Source organism: Plecotus auritus (assembly GCF_963455305.1).
Source record: "Plecotus auritus genome assembly, chromosome: 1".
NCBI lineage: Eukaryota > Metazoa > Chordata > Mammalia > Chiroptera > Vespertilionidae > Plecotus > Plecotus auritus.
In genome coordinates, this window is record NC_137770.1 from 72,145,235 (window position 1) to 72,166,600 (window position 21,366).

A 21,366-nucleotide genomic window follows, 5' to 3' on the forward strand; every position below is an offset into this window, starting at 1 on the left:
CGACCCGATGGCAGACAGTCCAGCTTCTCCCAGTAGGAGTTTGGGTCCCCGCGTCTCCCCAGAAACTGGAGTTGGGAGTAATCGGGAGCTTGCCTCCCTTCGGGTTGAAAAGAGCAGCGCTCCCAATCGCCCGCCGCCAGCCCGATTCGCACGCCTCCATAACTCAGCTTTTCAACGCTTGTGCACCTCTCAATGCTGTTTTCGCTTTCCTTCTAGTTGTAGAACTTCCACTCAGCCAGCTTTCCCGTGGTTCTGGGTGATAGACGTTTTGTCTTTTAGTTGTAGTTTTGAAATTGTTGTGCGAGGCAGCAGTTTAGGTGTTTACCTACACCGCCATCTTGGATCCTCTCGTTTTATTTTTTTTATTATTTTTTTTCTTTTTCATCTTTTACTTTAGAAACTAATTTTTTTCCTCACTTGATTTTACCTTTTTAATTATTATATTTTTTATTTTCAATCAGTATTATTACTACTACTATTTTACCTTTTTTCAAAAAAAGTGTCATTTCATTTTCTCTTTATTTGACTTTGAGATTAGTGTTCTACATTCTATTTTCATCTTTCCTTTAGCATCATTCCACTCTATCTCAACTCTATCTTTATGCCATCACTCTCTTCCTAACTTTTGCCCTATTGTTGTACTGTTTCTCTTACCATTTTCCTGCCTTAGAATTTCCCTATTCTTTCCTTTTACCCTGTTAAAATTTCACCCTACTTATATATCTAATTTCCAATCCCCTGCTCCGAGTTCATACACACCTCTCTCTTCTCTGTCTTCACTATCCAAAAATTGTTTTTCTCTCGTGTCCTTTTGTTGTTGTTTGCTCGAATGTTGATTATATCGCTTTTTCATGCTTGTTTTTGAGATTCTTTTGCTTATTCTTTTTTGTTTTCTTTTTAAAAAAATATTTTATTGATTTTTTACAAGAGAGGAAAGGAGAGGGAGAGATAGTCAGAAAGATCGATGAGAGAGAAATATCAATCAGCCGCCTCCTGCACACCCCCCACTGGAGATGTGCCCGTAACCAAGGCACATGCCCCCAACTGGAACCGAACCCGGGACCCTTCAGTCCGCAGGCCGACGCTCTATCCACTGAGCCAAACCAGTCAAGGCTTTTGTTTTGTTTTCTTGTTTGCTTTGTTTTTGTTTGTTTTTTACATCTGTTTTTCCTTGCCTCGCTTGATATTGTTTTTGTAGTTTGTATTCATCTCCAGGTACTTGTTGTTGGCATTTGCTGGGATTAGTGGCTCTTCTATTGGAGCTCCCCCCCCCCCCATATATACAGTGGTTCCCCTTTTCTTCTTATTCTCTTTCTTATCTCTCTTACTTTTTTTCCTTTCCCCAATTTCATTTTGACACTCCTTTTTTTTTTTTTCCCTCTTTTCTTCTTTCTCTCATATCCCCTAATTTGCCTTTCTCTGGTGATCACCTTTATTTGGGGTTATTAATATTGTGAATACATTTCTGTTCAGTGCCTTGTGTGTGGTACTTGGTTGTGTTGTATTTTGTGCCTTTAAATCAACACAGGAGAGAGAGAACTACATAACCAGATACCCAGAGAAGAAAGACCATGGGAGACAAAGAAACAGGGCGCATATGAAAGAAAAGCAGGCATTGCCAGAAAAGGAAGTAAATGAAACGGAGGCAAGCAACCTGCCAGAGAAAGAATTCAGAGAAATGGTCATAAGGTGGCTGAAAAGAATGGAAGACAAATTCGACAATATGAGCAAGAACCAAGAGGAAATGAAGAAGAACCAAGAAGAAATGAAAAATGACATCGCTGCTGTAAAGAACTCAATAGAAAGCATCAAGAGTAGAGTAGAAGAAGCAGAGGACTGCATCAGTGAGCTAGAAGACAAGGTAGGAAAAAATACTCAAGTAGAGCAGCTTCTAGAACAAAAAAATTAAAAAGCAGGAGGAGAGCCTAAGGGAACTTTGGGACAACACGAAACAAAACAACATCCTCATAATAGGGGTTTCAGAAGGTGAGGAAATGGAGCAAGGAATAGAAAACTTGTTTGAAGAAATAATGACAGAAAACTTCCCTGATATAGGGAAGGAAAAACCCACACAAATCCAAGAAGCTCACAGAGTCCCAAGCAAAATGAACCCCAAAAGACCGACGCCAAGGCACATTATAATTAAATTGGCAAACACCAACGACAAAGTAGGAATCTTAAAAGCAGCAAGAGAGAGACAGAAAGTTACCTACAAAGGAGCCTCCATCAGACTAGCAACTAATTTCTCAACAGAAACTCATCAGGCCAGAAGGGAATGGAATGAAATATACAAAGTCATGCAAAGGAAGGGTCTGAATCCAAGAATACTGTACCCAGCAAGACTATCAATCAAAATTGAAGGTGAAATCAGGAGCTTCACAGACAAAAAAGGACTAAGGGAATTTATTACCACCAAACCAGTGATGCAAGAAATGCTAAAAGGTCTGCTGTAAAAAAAAGAAATACCAAGCTAAGAAGGAACACAGGGGTTCACATGATCTCACTCATCTAGGGGAAATAATGAACAGCATAAACTGATGAACAAAAACAGACCTGGAGATAGGGAAGCATCGATCAGACTGTCAAACCTCAGGGAAGGTAGGGGAGGGTGGGGGTAAGGGGGAGAAATAAACCAAAGGACTTGTATGCATGCATATAAGCCTAACTAGTGGTCACGGACAACAGGGGTGTGGGGGCATGCGTGGGGAAGGCTTCAGGAGGGGAATGGGGGGATCAGCACAAATATGTGATACCTTAATCAATAAAGAAATTTTTAAAAAATTCTAAAATAAATGTTTCCCTAGCCTCCTTTGAACACCAGATACCACATAAGATAATAGCCTCAACTTTCAAGGATGTTATCAGCTCCCTACTCCAGTAACTCAACCTCGGGGCTTGACTTCATCACCTTTTCGTACTTGAAGGGGCCCTGAGTCCAGTAGGACCTGGACTGAAGGCCCACTGGGGAGCTCAGTAATCACTGAGAGCCTTTAAGTAGCCACTGCTAGCCACCGTTTCTCCTTTAGGTGAGAGATAGGGAAAGAAGATGGCTTCGGCTATAATTATAGCAGTCCATCCTCAACAAAGGTGATAGGCACAATGTCGGAATGTGGAAAACAGGATAACTTATTTCCACTTTGGAATTCATTCTGTATAGTGAGGACTCAGTGTTTATTTGAAGGGTTTTGAAAATTCTCATGGTAGGGGAAAGCAATTTAAGATAATAAAGATGCATTAAACTCAAACAAATCCATTCCACAAATCCATTGAAAGCTGGTTGTATTAAGCATGGTGTATATATGGTACCAAGATTAAAATAAAATATTTTAGTCCCATTAAGAACGTAATTACCTTCAGTTCATTAAGTGAATTGTGTTGTTCAAAATTTTTCTTTTTTCTCTTAATATATTGATCAATGGACTCCATTTCCTTAAAATGGGCCTCATGAAGCTTCTTAAAGTCTAGAACATTCCACAAAATATGAAAATTAATAACAAACAAAATCCATTTATTTACCTTCCCTTTGTTTTCCTATAAACATTTATTCTCTCATCTGTATTCCTAACATTCACTTTCAATATCATCTTTGCCAAAACTTTAATTTCGAAACATTTAGAACATTTAGTTTTTGGAAACTCAGGGGCAAAGCATATCTATCTTAAAAACAATTCAATATTCACCATCTCTCCATTGTGCCACTGCTAACTGACATCTTGATTTTGTCTAGGGGATAAGAAAAGAATAACATGTTTGTCCTCTCCCCTCACCAATTAATCAAATGGCCTTATTTTAATCATAAATTTGATGTTTTAAAATGCTTAGAAAGCTCTATGCTAAGCATTGGCACACTTTTTCTGTAAAGGGTAGACAGTAAGTAGGCTTTGTGACCACAAATGGTATGGTCTATCTCATTTACTTCTTTTTTTCATAGAACCCTTTATAAGTGTCAAAACCATTCTTAGCTCAAGGGCTAGAAGACAGGCCAGGTGAGCAGTAGTCTGCTGACCTCTCCTCTGTACTATTCTAACTAAGTATATATTCTCAATATATATTCTGAATAAGAAATAGGGAAGATGAATTACATGTCCCAAAATGGAGCCCCTTAGACCAGCGGTCACCAACCGGTGGTCCGTGAGGTCCGAAAGGTTGGTGACCACTGGTTTAAGGAAACCTTTGGAACAGCAGTCGCCAACCAGTGGTCTGCGGACCACTGGTGGTCCGTGAGGTCCAAAAGGTTGGCAACCACTGCCTTAGACTTTTTTTTTTTAAGTAATTTATTACAAAGTGGACACTATGCCAAGTACTTTACAGACATGCATTCTCTGATATTTAGTGAATACCTACTACATGTTAGTTGCTGTGCTAGGTAATCAGAAGTAAAAAATAGGCTCAATTAATCTATATATCAACCTGATGAAATAGGCAGTACAACCATTCCAACGTTCAACTGAAAAAGTGGTTTACTGAGGATAAGTAAGCTGCCCAAAGTCTCCCAGCTAGAAAATGGGAGGATGCAGATGCCAGTCCAGTTCCGGCATCCCAGCTTTTAGCTGTGACAGTCAGTACACTGACTCTCCAACATTAGCTGGCAAAACTTACTTGGAGTAGTGATTGCAATTCTTTTATTTTTTCCAGATTTGGAAAACCCATCTGTGTAGACAGACTTCTTTCTTTCTGAAGGTACCTTTGAATCTTCATTACCTGAATACAAAGATACAGAACCAACGAAAAGATTTCAATAAATTCTTGCCTTTTAGAAATGTCATGAGCGTATTCATGTGATAGGCTCTGCCAAGGTGGTTGGAGAAATGGCACACCAGGAGCACAATGACTTACAGCATCTCTAAAATTTAGCTCATATGCCTGAACTAGGCGGAAATTTTGCTTCCTATATAGGAGTTATATCAAAAATTTAAAAACACCTTTTCATAACTTTTGCTATAAACATGTTGTTATAACTAGAATGATAAAAAGCACACAACCCCACCAGCCTAAGACACATCATTAGCATTCTGGCATGTTTCCTCAGGTCCTTTGCTTCTGTACAGGAACATCTCAGAGATATTGAGGGTTCTGTTCCAGACCACTGCAATAAAACAAGCAGTAATTTTTTGCCTTAAATTTGTAAAAAAAAATGCAACATCTGTAGAGACAATAAAGCAAGGCACAATAAAGAAAGGTATGCCTATACTTGTTTCATTTTTGTTCTTTAAATCCAGTTGAAATCATGGTGTATACAAGATCTACTATTTTCCCCCACTTAAAATAAGTTTCTACTTTCTGATTTCTTTTTCAACTCGAGGTAATGTACTAAAAATATGTAAGTGGTTTTTCAAGTAACGCTACTTATAAAGTCATCATCTTTAAGGTTCCCTAATATATCCATTAAACAAGGCAAAGAATATTCCATAGAGCAGTTGGGGCTCCAGGTGCTTCTGCTTGGACCCTGACTCTAAAACCAGAGAGAGCCGGCCGGAGTGGCTCAGTTAGTTAGAGTGTCGTCCCATACACCAAAAAGTTGTGGTCAGGAAACACATCTGGGTTGCAGGTTTCAATCCCTGGTTGGGGAACGTATGGAAGGCAACCAAATGATGTTTTTCTCTATCTCCCTTCCTTTCTTTAAGCATGTCCTTGGGTGAGGATTAAAAACAAAACAAAACAAAAAACAGAGAGAAAAATTCTGTGAAAAACAGGAGATTTAGAGTCAGTGTCACTCCTCACAAGGTATTTATTAATTACAAATGGAAAAATAGTAACTTTACAGAGAAACAACGTAGCAGATACCACCATAACCAGGTGATGGAATGTAGCATGACTAATTACAGGAAAAACCAACACCTGTGCCTTCTGGGGTGCTGAGGACACATCCCTTGGCCAAAAGTGCATGATCTGAATCTAATCATCAGCACATTAGACAAACCAAGTCAGAGGACCCCCCAAAAAAACTTGCCTATACTAAAACATGTCAACATCCTGAAAGACAAAGGAAGACCAAGAAAGTATTCCATATTAAAGTAGGCTAAAGAAACATGACAATGAAATGCAAAGGATGAGCTGAGATTTTCCTCTGTTTTTAGAGACATAACTGATGGAATTATTGGAATAAGTGGATGGAATTACTGGAAAAATACATTTCTAACACAAAAATAATGAGTGGCTTTTTAAAAAAATTTATTTAATGTTTGACTTATAAAAGGCAGCTGGATTCTCTTATCTACTTCTGTAGATAATGTGTTACAACATGTTGTTTTGGTTGATACACACACTGAATGGCCAGATTATTATGATCTCTGAACGCTATATAATAAAAGGCTAATATGCAAATTGTCCCCTCGACCAGGAGCTCGACCAGCAGGCAGGCCAGCCAACCACCCATGTCCCCTCCCCCTGGCCAGGCTGGTGGGACCCCACCCATGCACGAATTCATGCACTGGGCCTCTAATACATACACACACACACACACACACACACACACACACACACACTGAGTGGCCAGATTATTATGCGTTCAGAGATCATAATAATCTGGCCACTCAGTGTATATATAAAAACAAATCTTGCCACACACAGATGTGTGATTGAAAGGGAAGAGTATTTTAATAATATTTTCAGATAATTGTGATATTCTTTTTTGATACTATACCATAACTTGACAAGTAGTGGAGTTCTAAATATTAGTTGCAACATGGAATATAAAGCCAAGTTAATGAACCTTTTGTACTCTGTACATTTGTGAGAGAAAGTCCTGTGTTTTAAGAAACACACACTGAAGTATTTAGGGCAGTGGTTCCCAAGCTTTTTTTGGCCATATCCCACCTAAGCATCTCTAAAATACTGATGCCCACCTCCCCATGACATATAATTCTTATTATTCAAAAAGTGAACTCCTATTCACATGAAGGAAGCCTAAAAGGCCATTAACTTGGTCTGAACAGCTTCCAAAGAACATGGCATCCAAGAAAGAAAGAAATAAAAGAATGAAAGGACAGTTGAAGTACTGAGGAAGAAATCACTAAGAAATTGTTTAAAAAAAAAATAATATGAAGTGATATGAAAAAAACAGCAAATAAAATTTCAAAACATATAATAGAGAACTGAAATACATAAATATGTCACAATAAATATTTATACTAGTGGCCTGGTGCACAAAATTCATGCACATTAAAAGGGATTAATTAGAGGAAATATTTTAATATTGCTATTTGACCTTTCTCTATAATAGAAGTGTCCAGCTGGCCCCAGCCCCATCAAGCCCCGCCGGGTGGGGGAAGCAGCCTCCTGTCCTGGCGCCGAGGCAGGGGATGGGGCCTCAGGTCCCTGGGCCCCGGCGCTGGGGCAGAGGGCGTGGTCTCAGGGGGCGTGGCCTCAAGTACCCTGGCCCCAGTGCCTGGGCGGGGGGTGCAGGCTCAGGTCCTCGGCCCCGGCACCGGAGCATGGGACATGGCCTCAGGTCCCTGGCCCTGGCACCACGCAGCCTCAGGTCCGTGTTGATCAGTCATTACAGCGTCATGGCATGATGACTATTTGCATATCAGCTCTTTATTATATAGGACTAGAGGCCTGGTGCACGAAATTCGTGCACAGGGAGTGGGGTCTGTCCCTCAACCCAGCCTGCACCCTCTCCAATCTGGGACCCTTGAGGGATGCCCAACTGCCCACTTAGGCCCAATCCAGAACTATTGGCTCCCAACCGCTCGCCTGCCTGCCTGCCTGCCTGATTGCCCCTTACCGCTTCTGCCTGCCAGCCTGATCGCCCCTTACCGCTTCTGCCTGCCAGCCTGATCACCCCCTAACCACTCCCCTGCCAGCCTGATCTATGCCTAACTGCTCCCTTGCCAGCCTGATTGCCCCTAACTACCCTCCTCTGCTGTCCTGGTCGCCTCTAACTACCCTCCCCTGCAGACCTGGTCCCCCCCAACTGCCCTCCCCTGCTGTCCTGGTCACCCCCAACTGCCCTCCCCTGCAGGCTTGGTCCCCCCCAACTGCCCTCCCCTACCCGCCTGGTCATCCATAACTGCCCTCCCCTGCTGGCCTGGGTCCCCCCAACTGTCCTCCCCTGCAGGCCATCTTTTGGCGGTCATCTTATGTGTTGGAGTGACGGTCAATTTGCATATTACTTTTATTAGATAGAATACTGTATATGAGGCCCCTAGAACCATAAGAAATGCAAAAAATTCATTAATAACTCATTCTTGAATTGCCCCCCCTTAAAAATCTTAAAAATCAAATTGCCCCCCTGTGGGGCGTGTGCCCCATGTTGGGAACCACTGATTTAGGGTAAAGGAGCACATATCTGCAACTTACTCTCAAACAGTTCAGGGAAAAAAATGTATATCACACATATATATATACATAAATATAAACAGAGAGGAAATAATGTAATAAAGTGTTAACATTTGGGAAATCTAGGTGAAAAAGACATAGGAATTTGTGATATTATTCTTACAACTTTAAGTCTGAAATTATGTCAAAATAAAAAGTTTAAAAAAAAATTCTCTCACCAGAAACTAACTACATGATCAAATTTTTCTCCTTCAAACAGCTTGTGTTTCATTAGTCAAACCTGACTTAATGGGTCCACACTGTTTTTCTATGGCATTGAAACTTAGTCCTAAAGCTACATCTTCTGGATAAAGTAACTGGTGGAATAGCAGACATTTGTAATTCTACCCCCACTTCTGGCTCTTTGTCATACTTTCCAACAACTGTCTCTAAATCATGGTTTTAAAATGGGTATGTGCCCTGACCGGTTTGGCTCAGTGGCTAGCGTCGGACTGTGGACTGAAGGGTTCCAGCTTCGATTCCAGTCAAGGGCATGTACCTTGGTTGTGGGCACATTCCCAGTAGGAGGTGTGCAGGAGGCAGCTGATCGATGTTTCTCTCTCATCGATGTTTCTAACTCTCTATCCCTCTCCCTTCCTCTCTGTAAAAAATCAATAAAATATATTAAAAAAAAAAAAAAAAAAAAGACAAAGGAGCTCTAGTGGATTTTGCTCAGTGGTTAGAGCCTCGGCCCACTGTTTAAAGGGTCGAGGGTTTGATTCCAGTCAAGGGCACATACCTCTATTACAGACTTGATTCCTGGCCCCTGGCTGGGGTGCATGTGGGAGGCAACCAATTGATGTGCCTCCCTCACATTCATGTTTCTCTCTCTCTCACCCTCCCTTTCATTTTCTTTTTCTAAAAAAAAAGGAAAAAATATCCTCAGATCAGGATTAAAAAAATCACACAGGGGAAGTGTCAAACCTGGGGTGCTTATTGAAAACTACAGACACCCAGACTCAGCTTAGACCTACTGAATCAGAACCTCGACCTCCTGGAACTATATTTAGTAAGATATGCAAAATTATGGGGGAAATGGGGAGGCTCAGCATTAGAAATTCTGCATTTAACTGCTTGTTGGACACTGGACCAGGCAGATTGGCTGGGGTGAAAACACTGACTGTTGCAATTGGCAGGCTTGAGGAAGAAAATCAGAAAGCAGAAGTCCTGTTAGGTATACAGGAATTGAAGTTTTCTGATCTTATTGAAACAAACTTTTAGTTGAGAAGTTTAGGGAAAAGGTTTTTAGGAAGTTGGAATCTAAGAAGAATATACAAACACTAGGGGCCCAGTGCACGAATTCATGTACCTTGAAAGGAACTGTGGGCTGCGAGGCTGCGGTAGGCGCAGGGGCGGTTCTCAGCCCATCCTCCATGCCCCCACCCAACCCCTCCTGCCACGGTCCCCAGTCCCATCTGCAGGCAGCCCCACTCCCGCCGGCTGCCACTCCCACACACTGATGGCCCCAGTCCCGCTTGCACCCACTGAAGGCACGGAGTGATTGGGGCTGGCATGAGCAGCAGGTGCAAGCGGCGGCTGCTGTCCCAATCGCCCGAGGAGCAGGGCGAGGTGGAGAAGCCTTCAGGGGTGATTGGGGCCAGCAGCTGCTGCTCACACCTGCTGATGGCCCCGAGTGATCAGGGCCAGCTCCAGACACCGACAGCAGGAACAAGTGGCAGCTCCGGTGCCAGCAGCAGTTGTGATTGTGGCCGGCGTTGGCAGCAGGTGGGAGCACCAGGCAGGACCACAGCACATGGGAGCAAAGAATTTTCCGTAACCACCAGAGGCTCACCCTGATGATAGCGACTGGTGCTGCGCCTTGGTTTGGCGCCCCCAATCACCTGTTCTACCATCCTGCCATGGCCGGTGCCCGCCATGTTCCATGCTCTGCCGCCTGCTGCCGACACCTGCCATGTTCCATGTGCGCCCCCTGGTGGTCAGCGCACGTCATAGCAACCAACTGTTCGGTTGTACCGCTGTTCGGTCTATTTGCATATTAGGGTTTTATATATATAAATCATCATTAAAAAAAGGCCACACCACTGGGAAGGTAGACTTTGTAGCTCCCTTTTAATTATCCTGATTGAATAAGCAAACAGGTCTTTGCACCAGTCTTGGGAGTAAGCCAGCAGGAACTAATGGACAAAATGCAGGCTCTCCTCATCACTAAGTAGAGATCAATTCCCTAAACTTCGCAGCTACCACTCTTATTCTGCTTTCTCAAATTAATAAAGATGATCTGATGGCCTACTATACTTGGTTCAAACTTTTACTTTAATTGTCAAACCCTTGTAAGTGCTATAAAATGGTGTTATGGGTTGAACTGTATCCCCCCCAAAAGATATGCTAGGGCAGGGGTCCTCAAACTATGGCCCGTGGGCCACATGCGGCCCGCCGAGGACATTTATCTGGCCTGCCGGGTGCTGCTGCCTGTCCTGCTTAGCAACCGACTTGTCCCGGGCCCGCAGTGCACATAGGAATTTGTTCATAGTTTTTTTTTAAACTATAGTCCGGCCCTCCAACCGTCTGAGGGACAGTGAACTGGCCCCCTGTTTAATAAGTTTGAGGATCCCTGTGCTAGGGTCTTAACCTCCAGTAACTGTGATATAACCTTATTTGTAAACTAGAGGCCCGACGCACAAAATTTGTGCAAGAGCAGGCCTTCCTTCCTCTGGCTGCTGGCACCGGCTTCCCTCCGGCACCCGGGACCTGGGCTTCCCTCGCAGCCCCGGCTTCTTCTGGAAGGTCGTCAGGAAGGACGTTGGGTCTAATTAGCATATTATGCTTTTATTATTATAGATAGATTCTTGGTAGATGTCATCAAATCAAGATGACGTCATTAGGGTGAAAACCCTAATCTAACAGCACTGGTGTCCTTTTTTAAATCCTCACCTGAGGATATTTTCCCCATTGATTTTTAGAGAGAGTGGAAGGGAGGGAGAGAGAGAGAGAGAAACATCGATATCAGGGAGACACATTGATTGGTTGCCTCCTGCACACGCCCCAACCAGGGCCGGGAATTGAGCCTGCAACAGAGGTATGTGCCCTTGACCAGAATCGAACACGGGACCCTCCCAGTCTGTGGGCTGATGCTCTGTCCACTGATCCAAATTGGCTAGGGCAAGACTAGTGTCCTTTTAAGACAGAGAGAATGCCATAAAACAGACTAATGCAGCTGCAAGCCAAGAAACACAGGATCAATTGCCACCACTAAAAGTTAGACTAGGCCAGGCCGGATTCTATCCAGGGTCTAGACCAGCCGTGGGCAAACTACGGCCCGCGGGCCGGATCCGGCCCATTCGGCTGTTCTATCCGGCCTGCGGAGCCGAAAGAGCAGAGGGTTCTCTTGCTCTACCCTCAGCTCCTTTACTTTGAATTTATATTAGTTCACACAAACACTCCATCCATGCTTTTGTTCCGGCCCTCTGGTCCAGTTTAAGAACCCATTGTGGCCCTCGAGTCAAAAAGTTTGCCCACCCCTGGTCTAGACTCTAGAAGGAGAATGGCCCTACTGACCATTCAGACTTCCAGCCTCCAGAACTGTAAGAGAATGAATGTGTTATTTTTAAGCCACCCAATTTGTAGCACTTCATTACAGCAATCATAGGAATCTAAGGCACATGCTGCCCTAGCAGTTCTGGATTTTTTCAGTTACTTGGCATACCATTTATTCCTCTATTTCCCGAGGACACTGCATTCTCGTTTCCTTGTCTCTCATCTGGTGGAGATGGAACTTCTGCAACAGGTCTGAGAGCCTGGTTTTCCTGTTTTACTTGATTCTGGAACTCAGTGGGATCACTTGTTTTTATCTCTGAATGATCCTGCTACAAATTGAAAAAGGAAATAAATGATTTAAATAATAAATAAGAAGTCATCACATTTGAACATTGCTAAGAGGGTACATACATCTTAAAAGAAAAATGTTTTTGTAAATATATATGGTGATGGACATGAACTAGAATTAGGATGCTCATCTCCCAATATATACAAAAATCCATCGAATCATTCAATTGTACACCTGAAAATAAAGTAATCGTATATGCCAATGATGTCTCAATTTAAAGATATGCCATTAAAAAAATTAAAAATATTGCTTATAGTCAGATATTTAAAAAAAGAAGTAATCACTACCTTCAAAAGATGAGTACCAAGCCTTAGCCAGTTTGGCTCAGTAGATAAGAGTGTCAGCCTGTGGACTGAAGAGTCCCAGGTTCAATTACTGTTAAGGGCATGTACCACGGTTGCAGGCTCCTCCCCGGCCTGGGCCCTGGTCAGGGCATGTGCAGGAGGCAACCAATCCATGTGTTTCTCTCTGTCTTTCCCCCTCTCTCTTCTACTATCTCTAAAAATGAATAAAAAAATAAGTGAATACTTAAAAAAAAAAAAAGATGAGTACCAAGCTGAGGGGGGAAAGGTGTTAAAAAAAAGTAGAATAAGATTTCGAGTCACAGGTTTGGTTCTCTGCCCCATCAAGTATCACTAGAGTGTGAATCTGGGACTAGGAGATACTAGGGACCATTGGAAGTCATAAATGGCAAGATTAACTCTTTCAGGGATGAGAAACTAACACTAAGAGACCCCGACAGGCTAACAAATAAGGGACTGTACAAAGCTGGCAAATAAATACTAGGACTAAGCCTTGTAAAAATTATGTTTGAATGAAAGGATAATATAATCAGAGTCCTCTCAAAGCAAGTGAGGGAAGCCCCTGCAAACACCTGACCTTGCTGCTATAAGACTAAGAATAGTGTGACCACCTGGTCTAAGACAGACTAGGAGAGGGGGAAAAAATCATATTTAATGTTTGTTTCTTTCCTTCTTATTTACTACACCTCACTTAAGAAACGCTTACTGAAGGTTTGTATTTCTTCAACAAATATTTACTCCCTGCTTAGACTTAACAAGTGCTTCCTGAGTGCAAGCGCCCGCGCAAGGTGTTGAGCAGCCTAGGCGTGGGGCTGTGTATTCATGGAGCTTACAACAGTGTTTACCACTACCGATAGCATAAGAGAATTAACAAAAAATTCCCCAAGAATATGCCAATTTTGGCACAGGTGGTGGCTTATTTTTAGTTTGCACACCTCCATTTACCTGGAAGTCAGGACTGCTGTGGACAGTCCTGCGCTTTCTCCTTTTCTTGGTGACATGGCCAGCTGGTTCCAACTCAGCATGTTTCTGACTGCTGATCTGCATCTCGGTCTCATCACAAGAGGATGCAGAAGTTTGACTTTCATCCTGAAAGAGAGAGATATTAATCTACCATGTCCTATAGAGGCATATTACTCAGAAAGAATGAGCATTTAAACTGAATAAAAAACATATATTACGTCCAACCAGCATGGCTCAGTGGTTGAGCGTCGACCTGGGAACCAGGAGGTCACAGGGCACATCCCTGGGTTGCGAGCTTGATCCCCAGTAGGGGGCATGCAGGAGGCAGCCAATCAATGATTCTCTCTTGTCATTGATGTTTCTATCTCTCTCTCCCTCTCCCTTCTTCTCTGAAATCAATAAAAACACATTATAAAAAATATGTATAATGGATGCCTGGCATTCCGTTAAAAAAAAAAGCATGAATTTATTGAATATATGCCATGTGCCAGGAAGTACCCTATAACTAATAATAATTACAGCTAATATCACAACTTTATTGGACTGTTTACCTAGATTATCTCATTTATTTCTCAAAGCCTAGGAGATAGGTAATAATATTATCCACAGTTCACAGATGGGGAAACAAGGGCTTAGAGAGCCCAAAGCAGCTTGTCAAAGGTGAAAATAAGGAGTAACATAAGAACAGCACTTCACTACCATAAACTAAAAGTAAAGAGCTACATTGTCAAAACAGTACAGTACAGGTTACCAGAACATCTCAAACAGACCTGTTTATATACTAAATCATTGTGTGATAATGGTTACACTTCATATTTGTCAGGGAAGGTTGGATTCATTATTCAACACATGATGCTGAGAAAATTGTTTTTAATATTTTTTTTTGGGGGGGGGAGGGATAATGAACCTTGATCATTCTCTCACACCAAAATGAAATCTGAATGTATTAAAGATTTAAATGTAAAAGATCAAAAGATAAAAGCACTAGAAAATACTCACCTGAGGGGAGGCTTTTTTACCTGTAGACTATAAAGGAAAGGTCTGATTTGTTTTTGGTGCTTTTCTAATTTTTTTATTCATAAGTTCTAATTTTTTAAAATAAACTAATTAAAAACATGTACATATAGCTAAAAAAAAATACTAAAGAGATTATAATGAAAAGCAGTTGGTTCTCTGCCTACCTTTCCTATTTCTCAAGCTTAATTTCAGGTGGCTACTTATATATCACCAGTGATTTGCTGATGAGATATTCACTTATATTTTCTTTTTTTTTTTCACTTACATAGCTATATTTAGTGCCTATCATGTGCTACAATTTATCTCATTTGTATCACTCACTTCCCCATGTTCTTCCTAACAGAATCATACCACTTTAATCACTCAATTAGATAGCTTTGCATCTTTAAATATACTAAAGACCTTAAATCTTGTTCCACAACTATATACATCTAGCTTGTAAACTGCAGATATTAGCATCCTTACACTTCCCTTCACTTCTCAATTTCTGTCATCTATTCTCTTTAAGCATCCAAGTTGATAACATTTACAGCCTATTATGTAATCTTAACTGAATCATCGGTGCCTTTTCTGTGTAGCTTGATTCTAAAAGTTATTGATAAATAAGTTATTGTAAGGCTTTTTAAAACAAAAAAAATTTGTTTTCTGTATCATCTTTGTTTCGTTTAGGGTAATTTTTTTTTTAATTGATTTGAGAGAGAGAGAAACATCGGTTTGTTATTCCACTTATTGATTCATTGGTTCACTTTTTAAAATATTTTTTTTTATTGATTTCAGAGAGGAAGGGAGAAGGGGAGAGAGATAGAAACACCAATGATGAGAGAGAATCACTGATTGGCTGCCTCCTACATGCCCCCTACTAAGTAGGGATTGAGCTGGAAACACAGGCATGTGCCCTGACCGGAAATCAACCTGTGACCTTCTGGTTCATAGATTGATGTGCATCCACTGAGCAACCCCAGCTGGGCTATTGGTTGATTCTTTTTTTTTTTTTTTTTTTAAATATATTTTATTGATTTTTTTACAGAGAGGAAGGGAGAGGGATAGAGAGTTAGAAACATCGATGAGAGAGAAACATCGATCAGCTGCCTCCTGCACACCTCCCACCAGGGATGTGCCTGCAACCAAGGTACATGCCCTCAACCGGAATCGAACCTGGGACCCTTCAGTCCACAGGCCGACGCTCTATCCACCGAGCCAAACCAGTCAGGGCTATTGGTTGATTCTTGTATGTGCCCTGACTGGGGGATGAAACCTACAACTTTGGTGTTTGGGGATGATGCTCTAACCAATGGAGCTACCCAGCCAGAGCCTAGGGTCATTTTTTTCTTTTCCTTAAACTCTGACTACAGGCTTTCCTTAAATGTCTATGATTGTTGGTCTTTTATTCATATTTCAGAGCAAAAACCTCATTAAGAGTTTGAATGTGTGTGCCTGTTATCTGGTGGAATCTGATCTAGTAGGTTCCTAGGAGGAGGCTATCGTGCTGGGGATCCTTGATTGCCAGAAGCCCTTTGCTTGATAACCATCTACTTTCCTTACAGAGAAACCTAATATTTTAGCCGGTAGCAGACACCTGGTACTCTGCACATGCAAGTAGGGGATAGACTGTTTTGTAGCCTGACTTTTCAGTCCATTTCACTATAATACCTGGACCCCACCCTCTGAGAACGATTTAGTTGGCCTGGGTTTTGGTGAGCCCATATACCAGTATTTTTAAAAATAATTCTCGCTAAATGATTTTCCCACACAACCTGAATTGAGAACCACAGTATAAAGTAAATGTGTTGGGCTCTAGCTGGTTTGGCTCAGTGGATAGAGCGTCCCAGGTCAAGGGCACATGTCTGGGTTGCGGGCTCAATCCCCAGTGCGGGGTGTGCGGGAGGCATCTGATCAATGATTCCCGCTCATCATTGATGTTCTCTCTCTTTCCCTCTCCTTTCCTCTTTGAAATCAATAAAAAATATATAAATAAATAAAGTAAATGTGTTGGGAGTGAAAGAAAAAGGAGGCTTAGAGAGTGGAAGGTTTTAGTCAAGAGGCGAAATATTACCAACTAGTATAGTTCCAAGGGTTTATATAAAGTCCAGAATATGCTCAATGAAATGGGCGGCTGATGAATAGCAGAAACGAAAGTCAGAGGAGTTAAGGAACCAGGAGACAAGGGTATAAGAGACATCCAGATGAACCTTTGAATTCACCCAAAATAAGGTCAGAACATGGGGAAAACAAGAAGACAGTGAACATCAGAAAGCAACAGGAAGGCCAACAGACAAGAAATGAGAATAGGTGAGTATAATGTCAAAGGAGCAGGGATATTTACATGAGAGTAGAAAGATACTATCTGGATATGACTTCCCAACTACCTGAACAGTCGTGGGGAAGACAGTGAAAAGAAAAAGAAAAAACATTCCACTCTAAAAGTGGTACCTTCGGGTTACACCGTATATTACTGGAATATACAGATACTTTTAAAGTGGTTATTCACCCCACCCCCTAGTCCAGCCCCCATAGTAGCACCTCGCAGTATAGGTGCTCGCAGTATAGAAGCCGGTTAGCACAACTCTCAGAGATGTCTTGCTTTAACTCTACACACCTTAACCATGGTATGTTAGACGGGAGGCCAACAGTGATAGCGAAGATGTGTTCATTCCTGAATGCTCCATGCTTAACTATAACAGACTTGTCTAAATCCAAGGCCTGGCAGGCATGGCTCAGTGGTTGAGCATAGACCTATGAACCAGGAGGTTATGGTCCAATTCCCGGTCAGGGCACATGCCTGGGTTGCGGGCACAATCTCCAGTAGGGGGCATGCAGGAGGCAGCCGATCAATGATTCTCTCTCATCATTGATGTTTCTCTCTCTCTCTTCCTCTCCGTTCCTCTCTGAAATAAAATAAAAAAAAGACCAAAGAGGCACCTGCTCCAATTCATAGTTAAGGCTGACTTCTAGTGGGAGAATAAGGCTTCCTGAAGGTCTGATGTCACTCTCACTCAGATATGATCCACACCTGGGCATTCCCCAGGTAATGATTTGGGTGTCTGGATGCTTACTCATTTGTCTATCCTAGGGCACATTAATGATCTCTTTGCCATGCATTTGGATTGTGCTAACTCCTGTAGTCTTAGATAAACTTTTTGTCCATCAGGTTTTTTCCACCAATCCAAGCTCACGATTGATAAATTCACCACTTAGCAATTCTCTATCTGACTGAATGTTGACTAGCATCCTGCTCTTGTGAAACTTTTTCAAAAAGAATGGCTCCTGCCCTGACCTGTTTGGCTCAGTGGATAGAGTGTGGGCCTGCGGACTCAAGGGTCCCAGGTTCGATTCCAGTCAAGGGCATGTACCTTGGTTGCAGGCACATCCCCAGTGGGGGGTGTGCAAGAGGCGGCTGATTGATGTTTCTCTCTCATCGATGTTTCTAACTCTCTCTCCCTCTCCTTTCCTCTCTGTAAAAAAATCAATAAAATATATTTTAAAAAAAAGAATGGCTCCTGAGATGTTGAATTTAAAATATGATAGATCATTTTAAATTTAGTTTATCAATTACTATCCAAAGTAAATCAGGTTCAGATAGCACTATAATCATGTATTCTTAATCATTTAAAAAAACACACACACAAATAAAATTATTTAGTTGATGTAAAAACTATTAATTCTTTTTTGTTGTATATTTTTAGTTAATTAAAACCTGGAATCTAATGAATTTTAAATGTTTATAACTTGGAACACAGAGAGACTAAACAGACAGAGAAGGAAGTTAGATTTTCAGTTCATGTTTATATTTATCTTCATTTCCAGATATATAACAGATGCTCTCCAAGGCCCAGTTCGGTAAGGCCTTTCAACACTTTCCCTATTTCAAGTTAAGAAACCTGGCCCTAATGAAGCCTTCATTGATCCTTTTAGGCGGCATGCCCTCTCAGAAACCTGTGGTGTAGATTTAAGCAGCCATGACAACCTCTGCCATCAGCAGTGCTTTACAATTTGCTACAAGTCTCTTTCAATCAGAATAGGAAACTAAGAATCAAGGAATTTGAGTTTTCTCAGGTAATACACAAGAAAATGACAAAGCTGCTACTTAACCTGGGTTTTTCTGACTTTGAATCTAGTTCCTTCCCTACTCATATCAAGTTATCTCTTACAACTTTTGGCAACTGAGTAGTTAAACTTTTGCAATTGTACAAGAACATCTTATTCAACATATTACTTGCTGCAAGACACTTTCACCATTTATAACCAATAGATTTTATGAGAGGACTCACCATAACCAATCATGATCTTTTTGGTAATAAACAGTACGTCTTAAAAGACATCACTAATTGTGTTTATTATTCATTATCTAAACGATTGTTTTGCTAAACAGGTGATGAAAAACCTTACTTACCTGATTTCCATTTTCTTTTCTTGCTTCCCGTTTCAGGTGGGCTTTCAAGGCTTTTAGCAGCTTGTCTGCCTGTAGGAAAGTTAAAGATCTTAACAGTAGAGCCAAAAACCAAATAAGCAAGACAGATACATTGAACATTTCTTTCTGTTCTTGCATTCATCAAATGTTCTTTGAGGGGCGGGCTCTGGGAATAAAATGAAGACTGAAACAGAACTGGTCCCTGCCCTCACAGATTTCACAGCAGAGTGAAGTCAGACAAGGAAAGGCAATGAAAACGCAGTGGGGTCAGTGCCAGCATGAGGAAGCTTAGGATGTTGTGAGAGAACACAGCTGGGCTTGCCCATTAGGGTAGAGACTTCAGCAGGTAACTGAATGTTATCAGACTGGTGTAACTCTGTTACATTTTTAAAAATAACTAAATCTTGATAATTTCTTGAAGCAATTTATTCATTTTTGCTATGTACTTGGAATTTAAAAAGGCAATTGAGCCCTAGCTGGTTTGGCTCAGTGGATAGAGCGTCGACCTGCGGACTGGGGGGTCCCGAGTTTGATTCCAGCCAGGGGCATATGTCCGGGTTGTGGGCTCGATCCCCAATAGGGGACGTGCAGGAGGCAGCCGATCAATGATTCTCTCTCATCATTGATGTTTCTATCTCTCTATCCCTCTACCTTCCTCTCTGAAATCAATAAAGAAATATTTGAGAAAAAAAAAAAGGCAATTGATTTAAGGAGCTCCTGGGCTGTACCAACTATAAATAATTTAAAATACTTTAATTATGGAAAATTTCAAATACATACAAAAGTAGAGACTAGTGTAATGGACCCCCATGTTTCAACCCCCAAGTATTTTATAGCAAATCCAAGGCATCATAACATTTAACCTGTAAATACTTGGTATTACCAAGAGATAAGAACTTACTAGTAAAAAAAATAACAGAGAAACATAGCCACAATACCATTATCATACCAAATAAAATTAACAATATCTAGAATTTAATACCTAGTCCATATTTAATTTTATCCATGTCAAAGGTGTCTTTTTATAATTGGCTATAATAAAGCCTTGTACGATCAAATTTGCCTGAGAATTGTACCTCTCAACAAATATTTGACACCTACTATGTGCCAGATATTGTGCGCTAGGCAGGCAATGGGGTCTACAGTAACAAATACTGTATTACTCCACCTCTATGAAAACAGATGATTATTTAACTACCTCAGATCAGGTGCCTCAAGAGACAATGATCGGTGGGACTTTCAGAAAAAGATCTAAACTTGCAATAGCTCTTTAGAGACCCAAGTGGTTGTGGGGCCTTACTGTTAGTCAGAGCACTGAACTCAGGTAGAAACCTCTTCTGTAAGTCTCTTGCTATCCTGTGGTGCACTGCCAAAAAGTAGGCGTAAATAATAGTCTGAATAAATACTCAGCATCTCCTATATAAAATGTGCTGACTTAGTAGTACTGTGAAGGCTTCCCAGGTAGAAGGATGAAAAGATCCCAGTTCAAGGAACTTAACTTTTAGTAGAGAAGAAAACACACAGAGTACAAGGTGGAAGCCTGCAAGCTCTCGAAGTCAGCACTTAAACTGTTTAAAAGCACAGAGGGCTCCTGGGGTTACTGGGGTGGTGGACCTGCGGCTAAGGAAATGAAGAAGAGGGGATGGGGCATCAAGTCAGTGATGACAGTTCAGTGGGACTGTGATAGAGAGAAGGGGGGTTGCAGGGCTGGGTGGAAAAGGTGAAGGGATTAAGCAAAAACCAAAAGAAAACAAAACTCAGACAGACAATATTATGGTGATTACCAGAGGGAAAAGGAGGGATGGGGGAGATAGAAGAGGGTATGAGGAGGTAAGTGGTGATGAAAGGAGACTTAATTTGGGGTGGTGAACACACAATATACAGATGATGTATTACAGAATGGTACACCTGAAGACTATTTAATTTTATTAAGCAATGTCACCCCAACAAATTAAATAAAAAGGGGAAAAGAAGAATAAATGGAAATGATTCATGCAGATAAAGAAGACAAAAGGAAGGAGGTGATCTGAGGCCGAAGGGTCAAAATTAGCAAAGGCAATATGATGGACAAAGGTACCAAGTTTGGATACAGTCTTGGATAAAAGATTCTAGCCAGATTGCAAAAAGCCTAAGGAATTTAAGCTAAGGTATTCGGCTTTGTTTATGAAGTATTAGGGAACCATTAAACATCATAGCTCAGAAATATCTCCAAAGACCCTCCTTTATTATTCGGCCACAACAGATACCTGAGCACTGATTATTTTGTTTAAACCATTTAAAAGCCATAAGAACAAATCTCCAGAGTACACATTAGCATTATATAAGAAAATGCCACTAGAATCTAATATAGAAACCCAATCCCAAACTGAATCTCCACATTTCCCTCCAACATTTTGCAGCCTCGGAGTCAAAGACCTTACTGGTTTGGAAACACTACCACAATAGTGATCAATAAATGAACGATCATTCCAGGTCAAGGCTGAGTTATAAAAATGTGTCCATTGGGATGG

The 21,366-nt window shown here is 41.4% G+C and overlaps 1 protein-coding gene across 1 annotated transcript in view; it reads right to left on the reverse strand.

Annotated features, from left to right (window-relative positions):
• NUSAP1 (nucleolar and spindle associated protein 1) overlaps nucleotides 1-21,366 on the reverse strand; it is a 40,421-nt gene that overhangs the window by 18,425 nt on the left and 630 nt on the right. The window contains exons 2-6 of the mRNA XM_080643729.1: nucleotides 18,839-18,907; nucleotides 13,414-13,557; nucleotides 11,987-12,146; nucleotides 4,600-4,701; nucleotides 3,352-3,461 (exon numbers count right to left, since the gene is read on the reverse strand). Of these exons, the coding sequence (XP_080499855.1) occupies nucleotides 3,352-3,461; nucleotides 4,600-4,701; nucleotides 11,987-12,146; nucleotides 13,414-13,557; nucleotides 18,839-18,907 (585 nt within the window). The remainder of the gene's footprint in view (nucleotides 1-3,351; nucleotides 3,462-4,599; nucleotides 4,702-11,986; nucleotides 12,147-13,413; nucleotides 13,558-18,838; nucleotides 18,908-21,366) is intronic.